Genomic DNA, 28,000 nt, shown 5'->3' with positions numbered 1-28,000 from the left:
ACTTTCTAAGTTTATAAGAGCAAAACAGTCTGTCCCTGTTTTGGACCTTTGTTACCCCCCCCCCCACACACACACACACACACACACACACACACACACACACACACACACACACACACACACTGTGTTTAGCTTTGTCCAGGTTTCTTGCACTAACAGTAACAGTATTAAGGAAAAAAAAAACAATTGAGAATGTCTTTCACTGTTGCAGTATTTTTCACCTTAGGGATCTCCTGCCAAGGATAGCCCAACACCTGGCCAGTATACCAAAACCCTTAGATCTTCTATGCATCGAACATCACAGGTATGCTATCCATTCAAGATGTGGGGGATAAAGGTGACATACAAATGCAAATACCCATAACTTATTTGCCGCCAGTCCAAACGCCATCATCAGTCATTGGTCCGAATGCCTTTTTGCTGTGCTGAATACCTAGCCATCAGATAAGTGCCCTGTTGCAGTCTTTTTTTCTTTTGGTCTTGTTCTCTTTTGGTTACCTAAAGTTCATGTCATCCAAGAAGGGGAAAATGTCAGTGTGAGAGGCAGATTCCCTATAAGGAACATCACTAACAGCAACTTTTTTGTTTGGGTGCTTCCTACCACCATACATCCTGTAGCATTTGTAAGGTATTTTTGCCTAAGATTCTTAGAAGCCAGTTGTCTTCCCTGGCCATCTGTCTCAAGAACCAGAGGCTTAAACTGTTAGCCCAAGGTAGCATGGCAGAATCTTCTAACCCTGAGGTACCATTAAGTAAGAAGGCCAAGAAATCTCGGCCAGATTCTTTGGCTATCCAGCCTCTACCAGGTATTTCTCTAGAAGTGGGTAATAGCTCTGTAGGCCATCTGGTATCTAAGTTAGATTCCTCTGCCGTGACCCCCATCGGAGGCTGGAATGGATCCCTCCTATGCAAGTTCTCTGAGGTGTCTGCTCCAGACATTGAGGGGGAACTGCAGTTGGTTATCTCGGATGGCCCTAGAAGGATTCTGCAGATTCTGGTCATGGAAGAAGTTCTGGGTACTCTTGCTGAATTTCAGTAAGGGTCAGAACCTCCAGTGTTTATTAGGGCTAATGTCCCTGCCAAGAAAAAACAGAAGTCCAAGTATATTTCGGTATGCCCTAAGGATCCTTAAAGGGAATGACAGGAGTTTACGTAGGGCCTAATGTCCTTCAAGGATGCATCTGCAGTCATCACATATGGGTTGTCCTGCCTCAGGCAGCCCTTCAGTCGGCCGGATTCCAAAGTCTGGGTCTGGCGTCGGCTGATGTCGCACTTTCCCCGACGTCAGAGCGCCTGGGGTATAAAAGCATCAGCCGACGCCATCTTCCCCAGTCTTTCTTGCTGCGTGGCGCCCGAAGCAGAAGCAGTTCACAAGTGCCGGTCGGCCAGCTCCTGTAATTCAGCTACCGAAGACTTCAAAAAAGCTAAGTACCCCATTGGGGACTCTTTCTTGCCTCAGCCGATGTCAGATAAAGTTAATAATTGTTTAACTTGTGGGAAACAAATACCTCATAAGGATTTCCACTCTTACTGCCTCCCCTGCCTAGGCCCAGACCACGACGTCTCGGCCTGTTCAGCCTGTGCTTCCTTCAACCGACGCACTCTTAGACATCGGGCGGAATTTACAGAGGAATTTTTTGGGGCTAGTTTTTTGTATAAAATGCCGTCGGAGACCCCGACTTCACATTTAATTAAGAAACGGAAGGACAAGGACCAACACACGCGGGCCGCGGTTTCGGCTGAAACCACGGCAAGGCCTACCGCGAGTGTCTCGGTCTCGGCTGAAACCGAGTCCTTGTTACTTCCAATTACCGAAACCGCTCAACCGACTACCTCGGCCCCGGAGGCCCCGGCTGAGTCTGTTATTGAATTTCCAACAGAAACTGGTGTCCTGGAACCTTCCGACACCATTCCTTTAGACAAATCTACACCAGCACGTGGTGCAGCCAGGCCTCCTGCATCCATGTCCATTGAGGCATTCTCCAGGGCTAAAGCTGCTAAACTCTCAAAAGCTTTGCCTCCCAAGGTTATTCCTCAGGGACCCTCTACTGGTTCACAGATTCTAAGCTTAGCAGAGGATCTTATCTCCTTAATTAGGGGCTCTCAACCTCATCCGGACAGGGGCTCTCAACCTCCTCCAGACAAAAGACCCAGGGTTGAGCCCTCTGATCCCCACTCCTCAGATGAGGCCTCTGATGGCTCTACTCTCGGACCACCAGGAGGAGGCTTTTTCGGCCTACGAGGATTCTGATGCAGAGGAATCTATTCCCTCAGCCTCCCCTCCTGAAGAGTTTTCCTTTGGGGAGACACTACACACTATGAGAGAGCATTTCCAATGGCAGGGCCAGGAATTCTCTGATTCCAGGAAAAGATTAAGGACCTTTTTACATTTGCCTCAGCATAGACCTTTAGCTATTCCTCCTGTTTTGAATGTCATTGATGATGTGTACTCTGACTCTAGCACAACCCCTGATTCTCTCCCTCCGGCCCCTGCCAAACCCGATAGGCACTGCAGGGTCCCGGACTCACATCTTTACCTTTACAAGGCCCACTCTGCTGATCCAGAAACTATTTCTCAGGGCCCTAAAGGGGTTGCAGCTGCCACTGCTAAAAATCCTCTCCCCTCTGAAAGGGAGTCCAGAGCTTTAGAGAGATGGGGTAAAAAAGTGTATACTTCTGCTACTCTTTCTATGAGGGCAGTAAATTGTCAATTTCATATGATACAGTACCAAGAGTATTTGTTAGATGAATTGCATAAAAAAACTGTCTTCACCTGACCCCCTAGACCGCAAGTCACTTCAGGATCTGGTACATAACTCACAACAGGTTAGCAACCATTTCTTGCAATGTGGTTATGATGCATTGGAAGCTTCATGTAGGTCAGCTATGACTGGCACAGTCATACGTAGGCATGCTTGGCTGAAGGAACAATCTCTGCCAGACCATGTTAAAGCAAAGCTGCTGGATGCTCCACTGGAAAAGCAAATGTTATTTGGCTCCACGGCTCAGGAGGTCCTAAAGAAATTTGAAGAAAAGGCTAAATCCGTACAAACAGTCAAAGATTTTCTCCAAGTACAACCACCAAGATTCAGCAGGAATTGGCCTTCCAAGAATTGGTCCTTTCCAGACACAGAGAGGTTTCAGAGAGGCAAGAACAGGCGTGCCAGAGGTAGAGGGCAAGCTAGAGGCTCCTACAGAGGACGTCAATGGCAACCTCCCAACCAGAGAGGTAATGCAGGACCTTCAACTGCTGCACAAGGACAGGCTCAATGACTTTACTTTGACACCGCCAACCAGGGCTCAATTGGAAGCACCTTTGGGCGGAAAGCTTTCTTTATTCTCAGAAAATTGGCACAGTATTACAAGGGACAAATGGACACTACAAATAATAGACAAAGGATACAGGTTCCATTTCCACACATTACCAAAAAGAAAAGGCATGCCAGACCTGCCACCGAATCAAAGGGCAGAGGCTTTGAAACAAATTTCCAGCTTAATGCAAATGAAAGCTATAGAAAAGGTTCCTCTCTCAGAACAAGGCCAAGGATTTTATTCCAGACTATTCCTTGTTCCAAGAAAAGAAAAACAATGGAGGCCTATTCTCGACTTGTCTGCACTGAATACTTATCTCATTGTGCCAAAGTTCAAAATGCTGACTCTACAGCAGCTCCTTCCCATGCTGGGCAAGGGGTCTTGGCTGGTAACTCTAGACCTCAAGGAGGCATACCTGCATGTCCCTATCAGACAAAGTTGCAGAAGACACCTCAGATTTCTTGCAGGGTCAGAGCATTATCAATTCTCAGCATTGCCCTTTGGCTTATCTACTGCCCAGAGTATTCACGAAATGCCTGGCATCAGTAATGGCACACTGCAGACTTCAGGGGATTCAAATATACCCATATCTGGACGACTGCCTTATACAAGCGGACAGCCAACAATCTTTGGTAAAACACTTGAATTATGCCATCCACCTACTTCAGGCCTTGGGATATACAGTCAACTTTCACAAATCAAGACTTGTTCCATCCCAAAGAATAACCTTTCTGGGTGCAAATCTAGATACAACCACCCAAATGGCCTTCCTCACAGAAGAAAAACAAAGTCAACTACCAGATTACTTCAAAAATCTGACAAGACAAACCCAGCTGACTGCAAGGAAAATCCTGCAGGCCCTGGGTTACATGTTTTCTTGCATCCTTCTGATTCCGCAAGCAAGACTGCATATGAGGAAACTACAATGGTACCTAAGGAGTTTATGGACTCAGCACAGTCACAGCCTGGAAACTTTGATACCACTCATTCCATGCCTTCAAAAGGAATTTCTGTGGTGGGCTCAAGCAAGCCAGTCAAACAGGGCTCTGCCTTTCAGCAAACCAATAGCCAGCCAAACCATTACAACAGACGCTTCAGACCATGGATGGGGAGCGCACTTGGAGGGCAGATGCATTCAAGGTCTATGGTCACAAAAAGAGCTACGCATGCACATAAACCAAAAGGAAATGCTGGCAGTGATACATGCAGTGGAAGCCTTCAAACCCTTTCTGCATCAAGGCCATCTGCTAATAAGGACAGACAACACCACGGTTATGTGGTACATAAACAAGCAAGGAGGCACCCATTCCTATCCTCTTTGCAGGCTGGCAGTGAATCTATGGGAACTTTCCTTGAAGCTCAATATACAGCTACAATCCCAGTTTGTGCCAGGGAAAGACAATATACTGGCTGACAGCTTAAGCAGAAATATCATGGATGCACACGAATGGATGCTGCACCCAGACATCTTTCTACAGATAACACAATCATGGGGGAGGCCGGACATGGATCTTTTTGCCTCCCCCCACAATCATCAACTGAAGAAATTCTGCTCAAGGACATACCGCCCACAAGCATGGAAAGTGGACGCCCTCTCTTTCAGCTGGAGAACTCTAACAGTATATGCATTTCCACCTCTCCCATTAATGACCAAGGTTTTACTGAAGATCAGGACAGAGCAGCCAAAAGTGATTCTGATAGCTCCGGACTGGCCAAGACAACACTGGTACCCACTGTTAAAGAGCATGTCACGCACGAAACCATGGCCTCTTCCTCTATGGCCACTTCTACTGACACAGCACAATTACAAAACTCTGCATTCCAACCTGAAAACCTTGCAACTAACAGCATGGAAGATACCTTGACTCCTCCTCAGGATAAGCTATCCCAGAGAGTGAAAGATATTATGGAAGCTCGCCGGCCTTCCACAAGAAAGGCATATTCAGCAAAATGGAAAAGATTTCACATTTGGAACACCACAAAGGGTCTAGATGTGACAGTGATGAACATGGCACATATCCTGGAATACTTGGCAGAAATGTTCCACAATGGTCTGTCTTACTCTTCCATTAAAATTCATGCTTCAGCAATTTCAGCAGAGTACAATACTGATCCACCTGTCTTCTCTCATCCTCTCCTAAGACAGTTTCTAAGAGGAATCAACAACATCAACCCTCCAAGGAAACCACCTCTACCTACTTGGGACCTTAACTTCGTGTTGGAAAAACTAACACTGCCTCCCTTTGAACCAGCAGCATCTGCAGAACTACAGTTCCTGTCTTGGAAGACTGCTTTCCTTTTGGCCATAACCTCAGCAAGAAGAGTATCTGAGTTACAGGCCCTTATGACAGTACAGCCATTTCTTATCTTTCATCAGGACAGAGTTTCATTGAGAACCAATCCTACATTTATGCCAAAGGTGGTATCCAGGGTTTCATTAAACCAAGCTATTCACTTGCCTACCTTCTTTCCAGATCCACAAAACAAAGGGGAGAAACTTCTGCACACCCTGGACATACATAGACAGTTGCGCTCCTACTTGGACAGAACTAAAGGTTACAGAAAAACTGACCAGCTGTTGGTAGTATATGCTGCTGGTACACAAGGAAAAGCAATTTCCAAACAGACAATTTCAAAATGGATAGGGAATTGCATTTGTTTTTGTTACTCCTTTCATGGAAAAGCTGTGCCAGCTAACATTAGACCTCATTCCACGAGAGCCACAGCCACCTCCACAGCCTTCTTAAGAGGGGTGGCTACCAAGGACATTTTAGAAGCTGCTACATGGAGCTCCGTGCATACATTTGCCAAGCATTACAATTTACCTTTATATTCCAGATCCAGAGCAGGCTTTGCTACGGCAGTCCTGCAGGGCATTTTAGCTTCTCCATCCTTTACATAGTTCCTCCACCCCCAGATTGGCTAAGGTATTCTACCCATATGTGATGACTGCAGATGCATCCTTGAAGGACCTAGTACAGTTTTGTACCTACCAAAAATGTAGATGTCCGATAAGTATGCATCTGCAGTCAGGTTTACCCTCCCTCCTTTCCCCTCTGTGGTATTCCTTGGGTACTTACCCCTCTTATAGCTAGCTGGGGTGATCTATTATGGTGTATTTGTTTTTATATTACTGTGCATGTTTGTTTTTTTTAAATGCATCTCTCCAAATTTAGTCTTCCTTAGAGGGCACCTGGCATCTGGGGCAAGAAAAACTGAGGAAGATGGCGTCGGCTGATGCTTTTATACCCCAGGCGCTCTGACGTCGGGGAAAATGCGACATCAGCTGACGCTGGACCCAGACTTTGGAATCCGGCCGACCGAAGGGCTGCCTGAGGCAGGACAACCCATATGTGATGACTGCAGATGCATACCTATCGGACATCTACATTTATGGTAGGTACAAAACTGTACTTTTAATGCCTTAATGGTCCTGAAGTCTTCCCAAGGGGTTTCTGTGCCTACTTACTCCCTCTTCGACTTCAACTCCTTCCAAATGGACTAAGGAACCCATTTCCTCATTTGAGTATTCCGAGTCTGATGAAGGGTCCTTTTCTTACTCTGTTCAGAAGAGTCTGTTAGTCCTAAGTCTCCTTTTTAGGAATTGTCTTTTGGAGGCACTATAGCTAGAATACTTTGTGGGATTCTTCTCAAGTGTCTGATATTCAAGAAAAGTTATTATGAGCTACTTCAGGTGGGCAGTCCTACACCTTCTACAGTACCTCCTGTGTTAGCTGCTTTGTTAGACACCTTTATCTCATGATTCTCAGCGTACTCCTTCAAAGATACCTGATAGGTTCTGTAAGGTTCCTGAGGATTGTCAATTCTTTAAGTGTGCTAACCCTGCTGTTGTGCCAGTCTCCTCTGACAAGCCTTCTAAACCTTTGCCCTTTTACAAGCTTCCACATTCAGATAAGGTTAGTAGGACAATGGGGAGAATTGGCAAAAAGGTTTATACTGCTTCTACTTTGGCCTTTCGGACCATCAATTACCAGATCCACATGACCAGATATGCTTTGGCCTTGATTGCCTAGGCTTGTCAGGTTATTTCTGACGTCCCTGATTCTGAAGCAAAATCTTCTACTCTATCTGTTTTGGGTTGTACCTTTCAGGTGGCTTGTCACTCTGTCAAGTATAGCTGTGATGCTGATGATGCCTCTTCCAGAGATGCTGCTTTTGGGTCTGTCATGAGGCATTATTATTGGCTTTGCCTGCAGTCATTATGTGAAGACATTAAGGCCAAGTTGCTGAATGCTGTATTGGATAATAAAAATATCTTTGGAACTGTTGCTGTTGCTGATATGTTTGTCTCTTCAAGAAAAAAGATAAAGCTTTGCAGGACCTTAAACATATTTTTGTGTCTCCTTTTCCTAAGTTCCAGAGGAACTATCCTACTAGAGCTGCTTTTGTTCTCGGGCAGCCTCATCAGGCCACTAAAGGCAGGAAGGGCAGTAGGAGAGCTCCTTCTGCTAAGTCTTCTCAGGCTCCTGTCCTTTATCTCACAAGCCTGCTTCTCTTTCACATCTTGCCCCCATACCCCTCGGCCATGTTCCCTTGTCCCTTCATCTCTACCTCTGCCTTCCAGTCTGGCATCTTATCACCTCGGATTCTTGTGTTCTGTCATCCATGAGGGTTACTTCGCAGTGTGGAAGTCTCTCCCTCCTTTTCAGGGATTCCCTAACCTTCTTTGGAACAGCTTCCTTATTTCTCAGAGGTTCTTGGGTCTCTGATGGACCAGGGAACTATTCAACCTGTCCCTCCTTCCCAAGTAAGAAAGGGATTTTATTCCAGCATGTTCCTGGTCACTTAAAAGGAGGGCACTTGGAGACCTATTCTGGATCTATTCCTGCTCAACACCTTTCTCAAGGTTCCTTCTTTTCAGATATTTACTCTTCAAACCCTGCTTCCTCTTGTACTACCCCAGGCATTTCTGGTGTCCTTGGATTAGAAGGACGCTTAAATTCATATTCCTGTTCACCCTTTTTTCATAAAGTTTTTGCATTTCTCTGTTTTTTCCTCTCATTTTCAGTCCGCTGCTTTGCTCTTTGGCTTATCTACTGCCCCAAGGGTATTCACAAAATGGCTAGCTCCTGTAATTTCCTTTTGTATGCTCCAAGAATTTAGATTTTCCCTTATATAGATAATCTGTTGCTTCAGGCACCTTCTCCCAGTTGCCTTTTACAGGATCTGGAGCTCACCGTATGTCTCATCCAAAGTGTGGGGTTCACTATCAACTTCCAAAAGTCTGTCCTGACTCCATCTTAAGGTCATGTCTATGTGGGTTGCAGGATTCAGACAGTGTCTATGTTGACTCTCTTCCACCTCCAAATGTTATGTCCTTGACAGCTTTCTTTAAGTCTCTTCTTTCTCTGCCTGCTGCTCCAGCCAGAGAATATCTTCGAGCCCTGGGATCCATGGCCTCTTGTATTCCAGTGCTCCCTCTTGCCAGACCGGCATATACAGAAGCTTCGTTGGTGCCTCAAGTCAGTTTAGAGTCAGCTTTTCTACCCTCTGGATTTCAGAGTGCCTCTCCTTCCTTGTCTAAAGCAGGAATTCGAGTGGTGGATTCAGCAACTTAATCTTAACCCAGGACTGCCCTTTCAGCCTCCGATTCCTTCTCAAGAACTGTTCACCGATGCGTCAGACATGGAGTGGGAGGCTTCCTGTGGTCACCTGAAAGTTTAAGGTCTCTGCTCCCCATCAGAAGTCAGACCATATCAACATCAAAGAGAAGATAGCTCGGATTCTGGTCCTTCAGGCTTTTCATCCCATGCTGTCTCCAGGCCCTCTAAAGGTTACACAGACAACACCACAGTGTTGTGGTGTGTCAACAAGATGGGGGCACAAAGTCATACCTTCTCCGCAGCCTGGCCTTTCAGGCCTGGGATCTGGCCCTCAGTTATCAGTTAACTCTTCAGGCAGTGTATATTCCTTCAGATCACAATCAAGTGGCAGACTATTTGAGCAAGTCCAAAACACAGGCTCACGAATGGATGCTTCACAGAGATGTGTTTTTAGACTTTGTCTATCAGTGGGGTATTTCTCAGGTAGATCTTTTTTCCTCCCCTCTGAACAGGCAGCTCCCTCTTTTCTGTTCCAGAGTGCCATGTCATGTAGCATGGAAGACAGATGCCCTTTCTTTTCCTTGGAAGCAGATGTTTCTCTATGCCTTCCCTCCCCTTCCCTTACTTCCAAGAGTCCTGCAGAAGATTTAGCTGGACTCCCTAAAAATCTTGCTGGTGACTCCCTTTTGCCCAAGACAGTACTGGATGTCCTTCTGTTCCTATGTTGCAGTGTTCTTAATGTGGGATTATCTGCCTCAGGCAACCAGAACGTTGGCTCCTTATACAAAAGCTTAAGCCTGGTTGCTGTAGGTGCTTGGGATGTCACACGTAGGGCCATAAACCAGGAATCTTAGATGTGATGTCTGCACACTCAGTCTTCAGAACTTTTCAGCCGCAGTCAACAGTCACATTGATTGCTTCACTCCTCTGCTTTGAAGCCATCTAAAGCTAAGTAAGCCACTGGGGATTCTGTTTTAAATTCTTGCTTGAGCTTGGTTTGCTGTACCCTACCATTAGCCGATGTCCACTAAGAAGGATAAATGCCAGTGCAGGCACCATATTCCACATAGGGATACGCACGACCGTTGCATTTTCTGGCTAGGCCGAGAACACGACCATACCTCTTGCCTGATTTGTCAAAGACCCTCCAAAGCCATTTGGCCACCCTAAATCTATATTTAGAAAACCAGAGGCCAAAAATCTAATGCTCAGGATGGATCCTGAGTAAGCTGCCATGGGAAAAGGCCAAGATTCCAAGGCCTAGTACTTCTGCATCTCCTGCATCTGGAGTCCCGCCAACTTCCGATTTAGGAGTTCAGGGACGTCTGTTAGAGCCTACTATTTTGGCGACTCCCCTCAAGGAAGCTGCTTCAGAAGTTATGGCCAGCACATCCACGGAGACAGCTCAGATATCGGTCCCAGCTGATGTTGAGGGGGAACCAGACAATGCCAGATGACCAACTGGGATGCCCTTGCCTGAAGCCCCAACTCCTATTCAGACCCTGAAACCAGGCCTTCTCCTAAAGCTACTCCTTTGAAAAATAAGCAGAAAACTAAGTGCCTACCTCCACCCACAGAGGGAGTTCCAGACTGGCAATCATTCACCAACTCCTTGATGCAGGCCTTTATGGCCCTTAGGCCCACAGCCTTTTCCACCTCCACCATTCCTGTTCTCAGTCCTAGGCCTGCCTCAGCTGCTTCTCTCCTCTCTCCCACCACCCATGAAGGGGAGGAAGAACAGGAGGCTTACTAGTCATCACAAATAGCCTCCCCTTTAGATTACTACTCCCCTGATGAAGAATCCATAGAAGGGGGCTCTCCACCAGAGGATATCACCTTTGGGGAGACCATCACAAAAATGAAAGAATATTTTAAATGGGACACTTCCCAAATGACTGAAACTCAAAAGAGATACTTTTGAGTTGCTTCAAGTGGAATCTCCCTCCCCTTCAGCTATCTCTCCAGTTATCCCTGCCTACCGTGATCATTCTCAGCAGCATCTAAAAACCCAGACTCTCAGCCTCCAGCACCTAAGAGGCCTGACTGATTCTGTAAAGTACCAGATGAGCAAAAATTCTTGGTCAAACCACCCAAGGCTGACCCAGCAGTGATTGTTTTATCCCCCTGACAAGAAATCAAGACTGATTCTTTCATCGTCTCTGTTACCTACTGACAAAGACAGTAAAAACATGGACAGGATAGGCAAAAAGGTTTATACCTCTTCCACCCTAGCCTTCAGAGCTATCAACTACCAAACCCATATGATAAAATATGCTTTGGATCTGGTATCCCAAGCTTTTACCCAGCTCTCATCCATACCTGACTGTCCTAGCAAGACAGAGATAGCATCAAAACTGTCCTTGGCTTCTCAAGTGGCCAGACATTCTATTAGATGCAGATATGATGCAGCAGAGCCTCTGTAAAGTCTGCTGCTACTGCATCTGTACTAAGTAGATATTCATGATTACTCCTTCAACCCCTGCCAGAGGACTTCAAGTCAAAAATTATAGATGCCCCTCTAGACCACAACCTCCTGTTTGGTAAACAGTCTGCAGACCTCTTTAAAAACCTTCAGGAGATAAGTAAAGAGCTTCAAGACATCAAGCACCTCCTGGTGTCTCCCATTGCTAAATGTTACAGAAATTACCCTGCTTAAGACTACCTTTATCAGGAGAACAACCTCCATCCTCATCCAGGCACAGGAAAGGAACCAGGAAGTAGATCACCTCCAGACCAGCAGCCTCACAAAATACTCCAAAACAGCCCTTTCATGACCAAAATGGCTCCAACAATGCGTGACTGCCTTGCCCACCTCCCCTTGTCAGCCCACCTCTCCCACTGCCTTCCCATGTGGAAATCCATCACCTCAGACTGCTAGGTGCTGACAATAGTACAAGAAGGATATTTCCTCTCTTGGAGGGGAAATCCCTTTACAAGGGGCATTCCACCCCCCCCCCAAAAAAAAATCAACTTTGTCTTATTCCATAGGTCCTGCAGGACCTTCTGCATCATGGAACTGTTTAACTTGTCCCCCCAGGACAGGAAGGAAAAGGCTTTTACTCAAGATTATTTCTTGTCCCCAAAAAAGACGGCCCTTGGAGGCCAATACTGAATCTGTCCTTTCTAAACCTATTCCTAAAAGTTCCATCATTCAGAAGTTATCCCTTCAAACCCTTCTTCCACTGTTGCCAAGCTCAGGCCTTTATAGCCACACTCGACCTGAAGGAGGCATACCTCCATATCCTAGTAATATCCTCCCACAGAAAATACTTGCATTTCACTGGACCCTGTTCACACTTTCAATTTACACCCTTGCCCTTTGGTTTATCTACTGCACCCAGAGTTTTCACAAAATGCCTAGCTCCAGCTATAGCCTTTTGCAGAACCTAAAGTGTCCAAATTTATCCCTACCTAGACACCATCCTCATTCTAGCAGAGGGAGTACACCCTACAAAACCATCTGCAGTACATCATTTTCCTGCTTCAGAGCCTGGGGTTCACCCACAATTTTCCAGAATCATCACTAACCCTCCCAGCAGGACAAAATCTTTCTGGGCTGCAGGCTCAGAACAGACCTGATGTGGGCATTTCTCCCTGAGGACAAAGTTCTCTCCCTCCCTGCCCACTTCCAAGACATCTGCATGACAATTCTTAGGGGTTCTGGGGCTGATGGCAGCCACCATCCCTATGGTGCCTTTGGCCAGAATGCATATCCGAAAACTACAGTGGTACTTGTGGTCTCAACATAAATGCCTTCTAGAGTTTCAGATTACACTCTTACCCTGTCTCAAAGCAGAGCTAAGGTGGTGGATTCAACAAGTACAAATGAACCTAGGCCTTCCACTTCAACCCTCCACCCCAACCCAGTACATGCATCAGACCGAGGATGGGGGGATACCATGAAGGGCTCCACAGTACAGGAGATGTGGCATCCTACCCTCCAAAAGAAACATATCAATGTGAGGGAAATGACAGCAGTCTTTTTGGCCCTGAAAGCCTTTCTCCCAGTCCTGCATCCACGCCCACTTCAAATCTTCACAGACAACACCACAGTCATGTAGTACCTCAACAAACAAGGAGGGACCAAGTCCTACCTTGTTTGCCAGATAACAATCCAAATTTGGGACCTTGCCTTCAGAAACAACTAATCCCTGCAGGCAGCATACATCCCTTCTGAGAACAACCAACAAGTGGTTATTCTCAGCAGAACATCCTCTCTACAACATGAGTGGATGTTGAACAGAGACATTTTTCTACACATTGTCCACTGGTGGGGCACACCTCAGGTAGGTTTGTTTGCCTCCCCCTCAGAAACAGACAATTAATTCTGCACCAAGCATCACTCTCCACTTGCCTGGAGGGTAGATGCCTTCAGCATTTCATGGAAGGGACAGTTTCTATATGCATTTCCACCCTTCCCTTTCAGCCAAGAGTAATCACCACAAGTTACCCCACAAGGTGGACCAACTCGCACGACACAAAGGATCTCTCATTCACCCTCACCTACAGATGTTACGTCTAACACTCTGGGTGATGAACTTTTAATTCCTTTCAGACTCCACTACTCTGAGCATGTGCTTTCAGTCCTGAGGGAGGCCAGGAAACCAACTACAAGGAGATCCTACATATCAAAATGGGAAAGATTCTCCAAGTGGAGTCCCCATAGGCACAGGGATCCGTTTCAAGTGGATACCCTCTAGTCCTTACTTGTGTGTGAACTCATCAAGGCTGGCCTTTCATACTCTTCAGTGAAAGTACACCTGTCTGCAATCTCTGCATGCTTACCCCTACAACACCCTGTACTAGCCAGGCTCGATGTTAAACTATTCCTGAAGGGAGTCTTGCACATCAGGCCACCTAGAAAGCCCATCCCACCTCCTTGGGACCTTAACTTCATCCTGGAAAAACTCACACTGCCTCCTTTCGAGCCAGCCACTGCTGTGATGCTCCAAATGTGCACATGGAAGACTGTACAGCTTCTGGCACTCACCTCTGCTAGAAGGGTGTCAGAGTTACAAGCTGTCATGGGCTGCTCACCCTACACCATCTTCCACATGGATAGGGTAACCCTGCGCACTAACCCTTCTTTCATGCCAAAGGTGGTGAATGAACTGTCCTTAAACCAATCCATTCACCTCCCCACCTTCTTTCTCTCTCCCACTAACGACAGTGAGAGGATACTCCATTCACTGGATGTGCACAGGCAACTAAGGTTTTATTTAGACAAAACTAAATTCCATCAGAAAATCCAACCAGCTCTTTCTAGCCTTCCACCCCAGAGCCCTGGGCAAGGCAGTCTCCAAACAAACCATTTCCTGGCTAGATCAGAAAAACTGTATGTTTCTGCTACTCCCACCATGGCAAGGACCCACTACAGGGAATAAGAGCTCATTCTGCCAGGGCTGTGGCATCCTCCAAAGCCTTCCTCAAAGGCCTGGACACAGCCTCCATTCTGGAGCAGCCACCTGGTCCACCATACGCACTTTTACCATACACTACAAACTGGATCATGTCTCTAGAGCCAGGGCAGGGTTTGCTAGGGCAATCCTGCAAGGCTGTCTGGAATCGGCTACCTCTTCCTCCAGCCTTCCTTCTTCCTAAGCTGTGGCATTCTCCCACACTAAGAATACTGCAACACAGGAATAGAAAGACATAAAATAGTTGTGTGGCACTCTCCCACACTAAGAATACTGCAACACAGGAATAGAAGGACATAGAATAGTTGTGTAAAATCTTACCATAACCATAGATGTCCTTCTTTTTCATGTTGCAGTATTCTTCCCCCACCTATCCCCCTTTATTTATTTTGACCTGTCTAAGGAGCACCATGGGGCTCAACCTAGACTGAGGCCAGACTTGCTAGCAAATGGCACTTTGCACCTCTTGTGGACATTATTTGGCTCTTTCTACTGGACTGTCTGACTGGGCATTTAAGTTCTGAGGTCTGTGTGTGCAGACGTCACATTTAAGGTCCCTGGTTTATGGCCCTACATGTGATGTCCCATGCACCTACAACAACCAGGCTTAAGCTTTTGTATAAGGAGCTGACGTTCGGGTCACCTAAGGCAGAGAATCCCACATTACGAATACTGCAACATGGAAGAGAAGGACATCTATGGTTATGGTAAGATTTTACACAGCCATTCTTTCCCTCTCTTAATGCATCTGACCAGGGGCAATCACCACAAGTTATCTCACTGGTTGGAACTCATCACACAGGACATGGGGTCACTCATCCATCTTCACTTGTCCACTTTTCAACTGACACTGTGGGTGATAGAGCTTTGATCCCTTTCAGGCACCTCTTTTCTGAGGATGTGCTCAGGGTTTTACAGTAGGCAAGAAAACCTGCAACTAGAAAGTCTTATTTGGCTAAATGGAAGATATTTTCTGTCTGATGCCATGCTCATAACAGGACCCTTTGTCAGTGGGGATGCCTCTGGTTCTCTCCTATTTGTCTGAGTTGCTCCAATCTGGCTTGGCCCATTCTGCTTGTGTGCCCTTGAATTCTCCTTTGACTTCTCACTTTGAAATCAACTAGGTTCTCGAAGGTGCCATGCATCTTAGGCCCTCAAGGAAGCCTATTCCTTTTCTTTGGGAACTTAATTTGGTTTTATAAAAAATTGACCCAGGCTGCTTTTGAACCTGCAGGTTTAGCTTCTCTGCAACATTGTACATGGAAGACTGTCTTATTGCTTGCTCTTACTTCTGCTTGCTAGGTTTCTGAGCTTCAGGCCATTATGGCCATCACTCTTTTTTGTTTTTTCACAGGGACAGGGTGTCCCTTTGAACTAATCCTTCTTTTATGCCCAAAGTTGTTATTTTTCTCTCAGTCAGGCAGTTCAACTCGATTCCTTTTTTTCCTTATTCTCAGTCTGCTAGTGAGAGGGTCTGTCGTACCTTGGATTTGCACAGACAGCTAAGGTATTATTTGTATAAAACACAGACAGTTTGTAAGTCTGACAAGGCTTTTGTTTCATTTCATCCCAGGACATTGGGTTTCTAAGCAAACCATCTCCTCCTGGATTTCTAAGGCCATTTCTTTTTGTTATTCTTTTTATGGCAAGTGTCTTTCAACTTCAATCAGAACTCACTCCACTAGGGCTGCTGCTTCTTCTGGTGCCTACTTCAAGGGGTTGGACACCAGTTCCATCATTGAAGCTGCTACTTGGTCTTCGGTGCACACCTTTACTAAGCATTATATGTTGGATATGGTTTTCAGGCCAGAGCAGGTTTACTTGAGCTATTCTACATGGGTTCATTGAGGCCTTTTCCCAGCCTACCACCTTCCAGTCCTTTCCTTGAGCTTTTGTACTCTCCGTACTGTTTAGAGTACTGCAATCATGATATAGAAGGACATAGTACAGTTGTGTAAATTCTTACCATAACAGTAGGTATTATGTTAATAATGTTTAAAGTTTCAAGTGGTATTAATGTGCAGGAGGCCCTTGTAAAGTTGCAAATTGTTCTTAATTGTAATGAGATGCACTGCAGAAGATATTTCCTGTTTAAATATTAGCATTCCTAAAGCCAAAATATTTACTATAGACTATTGCTATTTACTAGTGTAGGGAAAAGTACTGATTTTGTTTTAGAATTCAAGTAACAGTTGTTTTTAAGTCAGCTGCATAATGATGTTGGCTGTATATATAGGATCTTGACATTGTTCAAGCCACATGGATTTGGAAACTACATTTTGGTTTGTTGCCTGACTCTCTCTGTTTAATTTAATCTATAAACTAGATGTCTTTATTTTCCATGTTATAATAGTTCACATAGTAAACTACCACTTTTCTAATACATTTGTATAGACCACTTCTTACAGACTTTTTCAACTATGTATTTTATTAGTATTTTTTGGTGTTAACTATATGTTTTGTTTTAAATGTACAGTGAAAGTGGTATTTTTAAAGTATTGTGTAGCACTAGCTACCTTGAAGCCAATAACTGTCCCTTTTAGTCTATCAAATATTAAGAAAGAAAAAAACTCAGTACAATAGTGGACCTTTGGCGTGCATCCAGCTTACCCCCTTCTCCTTGCTTGAGACTATTGTAGCTTTCTGTACTTCTCACATTTTGCTTGTGATATGTGAAGCAGTGTATGTGCTAAATCCTAATGTGAGAGGATTAAGAAGGAACTGTACAGCGCTGGCAGGAGTACCCTATTTACACAGCAGAAAAATGTGATGCCAGGTTGGGGACAGTGCCAGAACAAGATGATGTGCTAAACTCAAACGTGAAGATCGACACCAGACATGGTGCAGGTCTTACAGATCTCTGAGAGTGAGCACCTCCCGTTACTGTCCCCCTATCTGCAACTTTTTATGGTAAAAGATAACAGGTCTGGAAATGTTAGGTTAGCTGCCATTTCTTTGCTATTTAATATACTCAACTGTCACTATTGCACTTCGATTTTTGATTGCAGAATGTATATATTTTTGCAGTGATGTTTTACATTGGGACTCACCTTCCTGGGTTTGTACAGGCAGTGGCCAGGTAAAATTGATTGATAACGTTATACATTGCTCTGACAGTTTTGCTGGTGGTAGTCAGGGATTTAACCTTTGAGACGAGGTTTTAGAAATAAGCAGTAAATATTGATGATGATAACAGTAAAAAAAGTGAACTACATAAAAAAATTCTATAAATCATCTAGGCAGTCAAGGAGGACCAGCATTCAGTAGAATATAAGGTGCTGATCTACCAGCCTGCTCAATATTTTATATTAAATTAAATGCTTTCTGCAACTGTGTGGGTGTGGTGTGCTAAGTTACTGGATAATATATACATAAAATGATATACTTAGAAATGACTAAATGAACTTATAATAGCATATGAATTTATAAGACTTAATAAGGGTGATACATTCATAACACTCAGAAATGAACAGTAGCTCTTTAAGTGGGCAAAAACTTCACTGCAGTGTACAGGACTGCAGGGGTGATATAAAGTAGCACAATCAACCCATGTATAAGGTGAGCCCCAATATAAAATATTTCCAGTTTTGCTGTGTAATACATGAATATATACTTGTTTAACTTTGAGTACAAAATATTTACCATGATCTCTTCTCTTTTTGTTGATAAAGTACAGCTGTAGAACGACAAGTGATCTGAAAGCTGTATCATGGCTCTTACAGTCTTTCTGTTCTTCTCTTATTTCAGATGGCCATGCTACTGAAACTGCAGGAAGCTGCCAACTATATTGAATCTCCAGATCGAGAATCCATTTTGGACCCAAACTTACAACCAGCACATTGAAGACTTGTACGTCGCTGAGTGAATGGAGGCAGGGTTGCTCCATTCCCTCTCCTGGTGTAGGTGATAGAAGTTGGGGGAGGGGTCCCCGAACTGAATGTTGACTTTCCTGTTAATGCTGTCTCTACTTATCTGGAAGAGTTTCCGCAAGAGTACTGGGCTGGTGTTTGTTTCTTTATAATGTCCTGGTTGGTGATTCTTTTTGTATACCTTTTTTAATTGACACCAGTAAGTAGAGAGTGTCATCCTGTGTCTGACAGCTGTATTTCAGCTTGTTATTCAGTTCAAACCCCACCCACAAAAAACTCCCAGCTTCTCGTGAAAGAGATATTGGCCCTGTACTTGGGAGTTCAGAGATGCTGTGTCAGAGAAGATGGAATTTATCACTAGAAAACATCACATTCAGACTTGGGCCCTGCACTTCTCAGCTCTGCCACTAGGTGGGGGAGCCGTAAAGCTAACTCCCTCTGCAAGGGGGAGAAAATGGTTTGGAGACGTACAGTATCTGCTCAGAGTGTGATAACAGTTTCTTTACTGACTGACATTCCTGCTTTTTATGGCACAGAATTTTCAGAGAATATGTGGAAACAAGTCCATGGTGCTTGGATTTCATCCACAGGGACTGTTTTTAAACCGCTTGCGGAACATGCATGGCAGCCATTTGGGAACAGTCGTCAAAATGTCAGAATTATGGTGCGAAGGATGGGCAATGGAATTTTATTATTTTTGCAGAATTTGTATAGCAGCCATCTGGGACCAGTCATCAACAAATTCATTTGTATGTCAGATTTATGGTATGAAGGGCAGGTAATGAAATTTTATTGTGTAGGAGGTCAGAATAATTGGTCTTTGCTGGCAGTGCCATTACTGCTCCACCATTATGAACACCTCAGTAAAGAAACTGGTGCTGACTTTAAACTTCAGTATTATCAACATGCTGCTCTGGTCCTCACAGCTTGAACACTGAACAGACAAGGTAACAAACTGGTCACTATCAACTGCATACTGAGGCACATAACTGTGTTTACATGTCAAGGTGACTGAAGCACAGTGCTGTGTCCACTTGCTAGGGTGGACAGTAGATGGTGTCTGCAAAACTTACAGTGAACAAAAAAAACTAACGGTATTTCAGCTACATCTGTCTTGGTGGCATTCGTTTTTTTTTGGGGGGGGGGGGTCAATTTCTTTGACTGATCAGCCCCAGCTTTCCCTTATCATTGTGTCAAGCTTTCTTAACCCTGGTTAGCTGCACTGTTCTCATAACTTTTTTTTGTCTGCTTGACCCACAACCGTTTATTAGTTCTTTACCTTTCCCAGTTAAATTTTTAAATGGCACAGTTATTTCATGAAAATATCCATTCCCTTGTTTCACAAAATCTTCCCTAATGCTACAGAAAAGCTGTCAAGCCTCCCTAAGTACAAAAGAACGAGTCTACTATATTTTGTCTGAGACAAATACAAAATAAAAATGTGCTAATTCACTCTGCCTTCTTCATATGAAAATGCTGCAAATTTCATAGATGGGGCCATTTTTTCCATCCTGCTGCTGTGACTGTCAGACTCCATTTCTCTTGCTTGTTCAGTGCAGTCCATGCCCTCTCCTCATGAAAAAGGAGCCCTGTGGCCCACTCACCCCCTCCTAGGTGTGGGGGATGAGGGCAGACAGAAAACCCATTACCCTTCTAAGGTGAGGGTGTTTCACTTTTAATTCTCTGACTCCTACTGTTTATGCTAGTTTGTCCCAAATTCAGGATACATTGGGTATCGGTGAGAGCATGCACTTCCATAAGTGAGTGATGTTTCAAAACTGACCCCCCTCTGAGCAAGTACTGCCATAAGACCCCTAGTCTCCACTGTGGTTCATTTAGTGGGAACAAGCACCCCAGACACCCCCCCCCCAAAAAAAGAGTGGTGAGCCAGCATAACCATGTCACGCCTCTCTCTCTCGCCATTTAACTCCAGCTGATGCCCGAGTGATAGTCAAACTCAGGTTACCTGAATTATACTCAGGGTTTTCTCACTCAGTGCCAGTACAGCTGGCTAGTTTTACAAGTTATGCAAGTATCCCTTTCCTTGGATCTCCCCTATGAAATGCCAGCAATTTATCAGAATTTAAACTATTTTGTAAGTAGATGGGGTACCCCTATGAACCTATTAAATTTAATGCATTATAGACATATTACACAGAGACGTTATGCATGGCTGCAGTTTTTAATTCACTGAGTTGCAAACTAATAAATATAGATTTACTGATTCTTTTTTATTTCATGTCATTTTTTTTTCTCTTTTTGGAAACTTGGAAATATTGAAGCCTGTCTAAAATCATAAAAACTGCAGTATGCGAGAATAGTGTTTTGCAAGCTTTCTTATTTCTCTCCCCCAAAAAATAATAATGCATGTCCAATCTTAGTTCCTAGCCCTCAGGAGATGTATGCTTGGTGTTGGAAGCTGTTCTGCACATCTGCATTCACTTTTTAAATCTTCATAAGATCCCCTTTCTGCATTACACGCTATGTCCAAAATAAGTTTTAAAGCCCTGTTTTTTTGCTGTGTAACATTTGTGCTTCCGATAGTGGTCACATGTCATGAAATAAGAAAAAAACTTGAGAAGATGGCAGAGGGCATGACCATAACCTTCAGGAAAGGTACTAGCCCAAAGATGGACCTGATACTCCTTCAGGAAGGGTACTAGCCCAAAGATGGACCTGATACTCCTTCAGGAAGGGTACTAACCTAATACTCCTTCGGGAAGGATACTAACCCAACAGATGCACCTGATACTCCTTCAGGAAGGGTGCTAACCCAACGGATGCACCTGATACTCCTTCAGGAAGTGTGCTAACCCAATGGATGCACCTGATACTCCTTCAGGAAAGGTACTAACCCAACAGATGCACCTGATACTCCTTCAGGAAGGGTGCTAACCCAACGGATGCACCTGATACTCCTTCAGGAAGTGTGCTAACCCAATGGATGCACCTGATACTCCTACAGGAAGGGTACTAACCCAACAGATGCACCTGATACTCTCTGTGGAAGGGCAGTAACTCAGTGATTCACTTGATACTCTTTTTGGAAGGGTATTGACTCAACTGATGTACTTGGTATACTGTGTTTTTTCAAAAAGATTTCTGACTCCATAGATGCACCCAGTACTCCTTCTGGAAAGGTGCTAACCCAACAGCTGCATGTGGTGTGCCTTGCCCCTTAAGGAAGGGTACTAACCTAGGTTTTATGTGCTTCAGCTGCTCGCAGCTTACGTCTGTATATGTTTGGTATCCACGTTCTAGGACTCTAACAGTGTTCATTGCTAACATAGGTTACACATTTACTTGTTTTAAATGTTAACACATCAGTGGGTTCAGAGACCTTCTAAACTCTAACTCAGTGGTAGCAGCATTCATTTCTGGCTTGGGTTGCTCAGTGCTGCTATTGTTTCCTAAGGGACTTCTGAGATGCTACCCTTGGTATCCTCTTCATTCCACATTTCCTGTGTGATACATTTCAGGAGAGAGTTGCCACTGTCATTGATGTGGGCTTATGCCACTGGGTCTCATTTCAGTCACAAAGCAATCCTATTTGCCTGCACTTGGCTCAAACATAGCTGCTAAGTTGGTTAGCAGCTAGGGGAGGAGGCATCACTCTTCCATTTACGACAACAGGTCAGGTAAGTTAGGGAAGGAAGCAGAAGCTTCAAATTCCAAATATAAGTACAGGATTTTGGAAGTTGTTCGGCTCTACTGAAGAGCTAACACGGGTCTTTCACTTTCCTTCTCAGATTTTCAGATGTTTATAATGTGCTTCATAGACAATGAAGCAGGAGTGAGTGAGTGTGCAAATATGTCAAAACAGATTCATGTAGTCACAGAAGTAACGCAGATTTTCAACAGTACAAAAAATAAAACTAAATTTTTTCAGATGCAACCCTCCTGTTCCCCTGTATCCCCTTACTTTATTGCCCCATAACTGTGAGGAAAAGTCAGACACCTGGAAAGGGCTAATACATTCCCTTGCCCCATATACAATAATTCACTGCTGCTTGCATGTCAAACCACTGCTAGTGTCTTACAGCTAACATCAAACTGCATTTTCACACTACTAAACACACACAACCATTTCCCCCCTGTTTATTTTTATGTCTTAGTAAACATCCACCACAGATACTGAACAGAGACACTTCACAAATGAGAGCCAAAACCCTTCACATCACCAAGGCAGGGGCGTACCTAATTGGTAAAATAATTACCCCTTGTTAAGACGTATGGCTGAAGTGCACTTTAGAAAGCCACGTTGTTTTATTAACTAACAGTACTGATTTAAATTGCATCTTTCTCAGCCTTCTCTTAGTAATTTGCAGTGCACATTTAGCCATATCCATCACCTTTTGAGATTGATTTGTAAGGTGTACACAGCACCCAAGCATACCTCTCAACTGTCCTTGATTATGCAGAACAATCTTTCCTCAAATTTTTGCAGTGACCCCCCCCCCCCCCCCACACACACACACACAAAATTTTGGATTTTCTGATAAATTAGAAAGGATTACAATTGGTCAGTAATGGCAAACTAATTGTCATACTTAACCGTGTCGGAAATGCATATCAGTTCATAGGTTCATAGATTAGTACTAAGCTAACTGCCCTTGCGAGCCATTTTAAACTTAGCCAATTATCCCTTGTGAGACTCAAGCCCTGCACCTTGTGTTTGTAAGGCAAACACCTTAACCATTAAGCCACCCTCCCAACCAAGTAAGTGGAACATTACTTCTGTTAGTTTTAAGTGAATTAGAGTAATATTTAAAAAATATCCCTCATTTTGTACTTTTTCCACATTATTTTGGTTTTGAACAGGATTCCTGAGCAAATAAACTGACAGATATGCACCTAAGTCAGACAGTATGCTTTCTTGCCTTGGTATGTAGTTTCTTTAATAGCTGATTTGGCTGGTAAGTTCCCTGTAAACCAGTGTTCCAAGCTGTGACGACTAGATGGAATATATGCAACTTAGCTGTTTGTCCAGGATTTAAAATAAATCATGGTGCTTTTAACAAAGCCTTAACACCAGTTGTAGAGTGTAGTACTGAGTGAAGAAGCTACTTAACTAAGCAAAGGTTAACATTTTGCATTCTTTTACCTCCCATTTTTTTCAGCAGATCAGAGCAGTTTCAGCATTATTCAACCCCGCTCTTAAAAACAGTTAAAACATGAACTAATCCCTGGACTTTTCTTTATGCTCTGGATCTTGCAGATGAATTGCAGTGTCTTGTTTACACTCTGTTTATGTTTGTATGTGTGTAGTTGTTCCTGCCTTTTCTCTCCGTACAGACTTGCACTAGATGTGGCAGTGTGCAGGCATTTCTGTCACCGGTGCTCAACTCTTCATCCATAGCAACAAGAGGAGGATGTTAAAAGTTACTGGACTGTTATGGGATTAATGGAAGCACACAGTAACACTTTCCATACAGGGACTTTGACAGAGGCTGACAGTTTTATTCATGGATATCCCATCCCTTTTGCCCACGCATTATTTACTGCCTGTACTGTAAAGTGATATTCTGTATTTGAAACAGGCTTGTGGGAAAGTTTAAAGTTAGGGCGTCTGTGCATTTCAGGAACACCCAGACGTAGATATTTTTCTGTATAATTGTTTGCTTTAAGTGGTTACAAATCTCAGTGCAGATATTTGATATTCATTTGTTTGGTATGCAGTACATATTGGATCTACATGCAAGATTCAACCCAGATAATATTAGTATGAGGCATTCCTAATACTCAATAGTTAACTGCTTTGGAGTAAACAATATGCAGCTTTAATATTATCTTCTCCATCAGTTCCCCTGGCTAGTCATGGGTTATTAAGTATGAATAGTCTGTAGCCTGCAACGTCAGTTATCCAGAACCTCCATTGCCCCGTCACCTCTGTTCCTTCTTCAGAAGAAACGCACATTAATATGTGAGAGGAAGAACACTGTATACTAATGTGTCATGTAATAGGTAGAACACAGAATAATGATATATGTTGTTACAGGCAGAACACGGAATGCAGATAAATTCTCCTACGCTGGAAACCTGACGACTTTTAACAAACATGGTACTCCAAAACATTTCAAGGTCAGAGTGTTAATGCTTGGGTCTTGCTATAGTACCCTGCAGAATGCAGAATGTTCAACGCATCAAGTGCAGTTTCCTTAATGTAGATAATATATTGTTTTAATGAATAGAAAGGCCACGTAGCTTAGTCCAGAAAACGTTTTATTTCAAGATTCTGAAATCCACATAGTCTAGAAAACAGGTCTTAAGATGTTTTGCACTGTGTTCAGATGTGATTAGTTAAAAATGTTGTAGATTTTTTCAATGGTGCTCAAATTCTATGTATTCCCAAAGTAACTGCACCTCTATGCACCACCCAGTTATCACTGTTCTTGTATGTTTACATCTTTAGTTTCGTATTGCAGACTGCCGATTTCTTCTTCTGCTAGTTCCCACCTTAGGGTCTCGCTGATTGTCCTTCAGTTTGTTTTTGAAAGTAAATGTCTAGCATATTCTGCCTTGTTGCAGGGAAGGTTTCTGTCATATAAAGGAACACAGCATGTCTAAAACTGCATTGCTGATTCAAGCAAACTTGATTGTGTTGACCATTGCCAATTGACAGATGCCCCAAATGGCTGGCAAATAGCTCCTGTTACTACTAAACATTTTTTCTCAAGATTACATCCCCATGGCACCAGTCTGACCATGATGGTTCTTTTTCACCACACTGTGTGTAATGCTGTGTACTTGTAGGCATAGAAACTGGGTGAAATCTCAGGCATTCCTTACCCATTTCACTTGATGTTCTCAGGAAAGCCCGGTCACATTCCGGCGCTGCTGATTTTGTAATCTGACTGTAAGGATAAGGAGCTTCTAATGCCCAGTAATGGTAATGTTTAAATTAGGAACAAGTGAGATACAAGTCTCTGTGTGCCATTTCTGTAGCTCTATCCTAAAGCTAACAATTGCCCCACCCCCCTTTGTCATGTGTGACGGCCTTTACCATGCACTTTAACCTACAGCATTCCTTAACTTGTGAACAACTCAAACTTGGAAGGAGCAGACACACTGCTAGTGTTTATGATCAATATATGACTCTGTGTGTATGGGAAGGGTTATGTCCAATCTTCATTCAGTGATTGTACTTCCAAAGCTTTCTGTAGCATCCATTTAAAAATGTGACGTAAGGTACGTTGGTAGATAATGAGTGTTAATATTAAAATCTATAATGAAGCATCATCAAGTGCCACAAAATGATCCCCTCCCCCAAAAAAAGGGTACATGCAAACTGAAAAGCATGATGGAGTGGTAGTGACTAGGCTCTTAGTGGGCCTTCTTGCAAGTTTTACAGCCTGTGATGTAACTTGCTGAGTGTGGATACCAGAAATAATCTGAGCAGCAGCTGTTTTTCAATTTCAGGTGGTACTTCTTTTCATACATGTTTTTCTTAATTTCCAGACAACTGTTATTGATATCTGACATCCCATGCTGAAATGTAATTATCTCAGCCCCTGCCATCTGGGGGGTGTGTCTTTTATTTGTGCAGTATGTCTTGCACCTTCCTGTGAAGTGCCTCTGTTCTTATGGTAGCCAGTTTGTACTGCACAGTCAATAACATGATGAATAGGTGGTACAAGCATGTCTCTGCACAACATGGACAGCCAGAGCTTGACAGCAAATAAACTATTTTGTTCTGCCTAGTCTAAGATGGATTCTTATCACTAAAGCCACTGTCAATTAGGGTGGCATGTTTCATAAATGAGAAGACAGCAAGTAAGTTTTTTCTAGCCATTCAAGTACCATCTGGGATGTCTTGTCTGCCGTATGAGAATAGGCACCAAAAATGTGTTGAGTCTGGTGTGTGAATTTCATGTCATTAAGTACAGGTGTGTACTTGGTAAGGCAGTCAAACATTGCTTTGTTCCTTTCTACAGGGCGATACTCTGAATGATCTGCCTTACATTTGAGTGGATTTGTATTTGTGTCATAGTAAGCCGGGCCGGTTCATTTCAGAATTATTACACGACTTGGTAGACTTCCTCTATTTTCTTGAATAGAGTAGTAGTAGTAGAAGGTTATTTGTAAAGGTAAAAGACAAATCACTGAAAAAAATCTGTCAGGAAAAAAAGTTATTATCCACTTATTTGCTTTTAATCGAGCTGGCGAGATCACGTCTCTCTGTAACTGGTAGCAAACTAGATGTGGGGTGTGGAAGAAGTAGATTGTGGGAGACTGGGAGGAGCTTAAGCTTTGCAAAGAAGTCCTGTTTGCCATTCATATGCCCGATGGTGACGAAGTCCCACACAGTTTAGCTGAGTTCTTTTGCAGACATCCCCTGTCTTGTAACAGTTATAGTCAGTTTATCCATTTTCAAGTCATCTGGATACAGATTGTAGAACACCTGAGATGCAAAAGAAAGATCTGAAAGATGTAGCCTAAACAAGTATGGGCCTATGATAGAGGAATTTGGGACCCCCTGAGTTTAACCTAGTATTGTCCCTGTCCAGTTTCTGTATGAAACTTGCCGTGTCCTATTTGTAAACCATGGAACTGTCCATCTTATCGAGATTACATTAATAATGGCATTGTTTTGTTCTGCCTCTGCCCAGTGCACAATGTGGGCTGTTGTCCACTCTGTGTTTCTTTCACCTTGAGAACAATATGTGGAAGGTGTTAGCCTCTCCAGTGCTTTATATCCAAAAAAGATGTGTGTGCCTGGTTTTGAGCCACCATGGCATCTGACAAAGCCTTTAGAAGCATCCTGCTTAAGAAAAAACATACCGATAAGAAGAATACGCATCCAGGTAATCAGGGCAACTCTAGATTACCTGGGTCCAGTGGCCATAAGTATGGAGCTGGCTTCACAGCCCCCACCCAATAGTTGGTTTTGGATGAGGCGTCTGGTATGATCTCTTTTCAGGTGTCTAATTGATCAGCTTTTCACACTTCCTGTTGGACTGACATACCCAACATGTCTTATGAGACCAAAGTCTCTTTGACTTTGAAGGCGATTTTTGTGATTTCACAAAGGGGAAGGCAGGATCCCCACAATCCTAATATGTGAGGAAGTACGTGTTGACATCAATATTTCTTTCCTCTTCCTATAGCCTAAGGTCACCAGGTTGGCTATTTCCAAGTCATGAGGCTTAAATCACCATTGCATAAATTGGTACCTGCCAGTTTGTTAACGTCTTCTCTTTTTCCACTTCCTGGGCTTCTATCAAATTGTTGGCCAAGTTTGATGAGTACTTTTCCTTTCTAAAGGCCAAAAGGACAGATATGGATGTATGTGAGATGTCTGGGGTCCCGTCAAAAAAAAAAAAAAAAGAGCGAGAGAGAAAAGGGATGATCCTCTTCAAGAAGAGTGTTATCCATGACTCAAAAGCTGATGAGCTGGCATATGTGGGCCAGATTCCATCTGCAAAAAACTTTGACTTTTGACACTGAAGACACCTTCTCCTCTCCTTCTTCACCAGAGAATTTTTCCTTTGGAGATGCACTTCACAGGATGAAGGAGGTTTTCCCATGGGAAATTAGAGAGTATTTGGAAACCCAACAAATGTGCTTGCTTGAACACAGTTCCTCCAATACGTATTGTGGAATGTATGTCCAGTAATGCATCAGTGTAGCCTGACTCACTTCCCACTGTTCTTAGGAAGGCAAACTGGCTTTACAGGGTCAAGGCTTCTCATAAGTATCTGTATAGGAACCCTTTGATGGATGTGGTTTCCCTGTATCCCAGAAATGGAGATAACTATGCTCTAACCAGGAATCATATTCCCAATGTTAAGACAGAGTGCTTGATAGATTAGGGGAAGGGGAAGTGCAACCTTTCCTT

General features: G+C 43.7%; 1 protein-coding gene and 1 long non-coding RNA gene across 4 annotated transcripts in view; one reads left to right on the top strand and one right to left on the bottom strand.

Moving 5' to 3' along the window:
* The window catches only part of NAV1 (neuron navigator 1), a 2,383,470-nt gene extending 2,364,300 nt beyond the window's left edge, over positions 1-19,170 (top strand). For all 3 annotated transcript variants that reach the window (XM_044076515.1, XM_044076516.1, XM_044076517.1), the window contains one exon: positions 18,041-19,170. In XM_044076515.1, the coding sequence (XP_043932450.1) occupies positions 18,041-18,136 (96 nt within the window). In that variant the 3' untranslated portion in view covers positions 18,137-19,170. The remainder of the gene's footprint in view (positions 1-18,040) is intronic.
* Positions 19,171-19,303: 133 nt separating this feature from the next.
* On the bottom strand, positions 19,304-22,608 carry LOC122806253. The gene is made up of 2 exons (XR_006365491.1): positions 20,839-22,608; positions 19,304-20,798 (listed from the first exon to the last, which is right to left on the bottom strand). It is a non-coding gene; the product is annotated as an uncharacterized LOC122806253 (long non-coding RNA).
* Between the last annotated feature and the right edge of the window lie 5,392 nt (positions 22,609-28,000).

The sequence above is a fragment of the Protopterus annectens genome, chromosome 7.part0 (assembly GCF_019279795.1).
Source record: "Protopterus annectens isolate FY-2018-M chromosome 7.part0, PAN1.0, whole genome shotgun sequence".
NCBI classification, from domain to species: domain Eukaryota; kingdom Metazoa; phylum Chordata; order Ceratodontiformes; family Protopteridae; genus Protopterus; species Protopterus annectens.
This window is presented reverse-complemented; position numbering and strand designations above follow the sequence as displayed.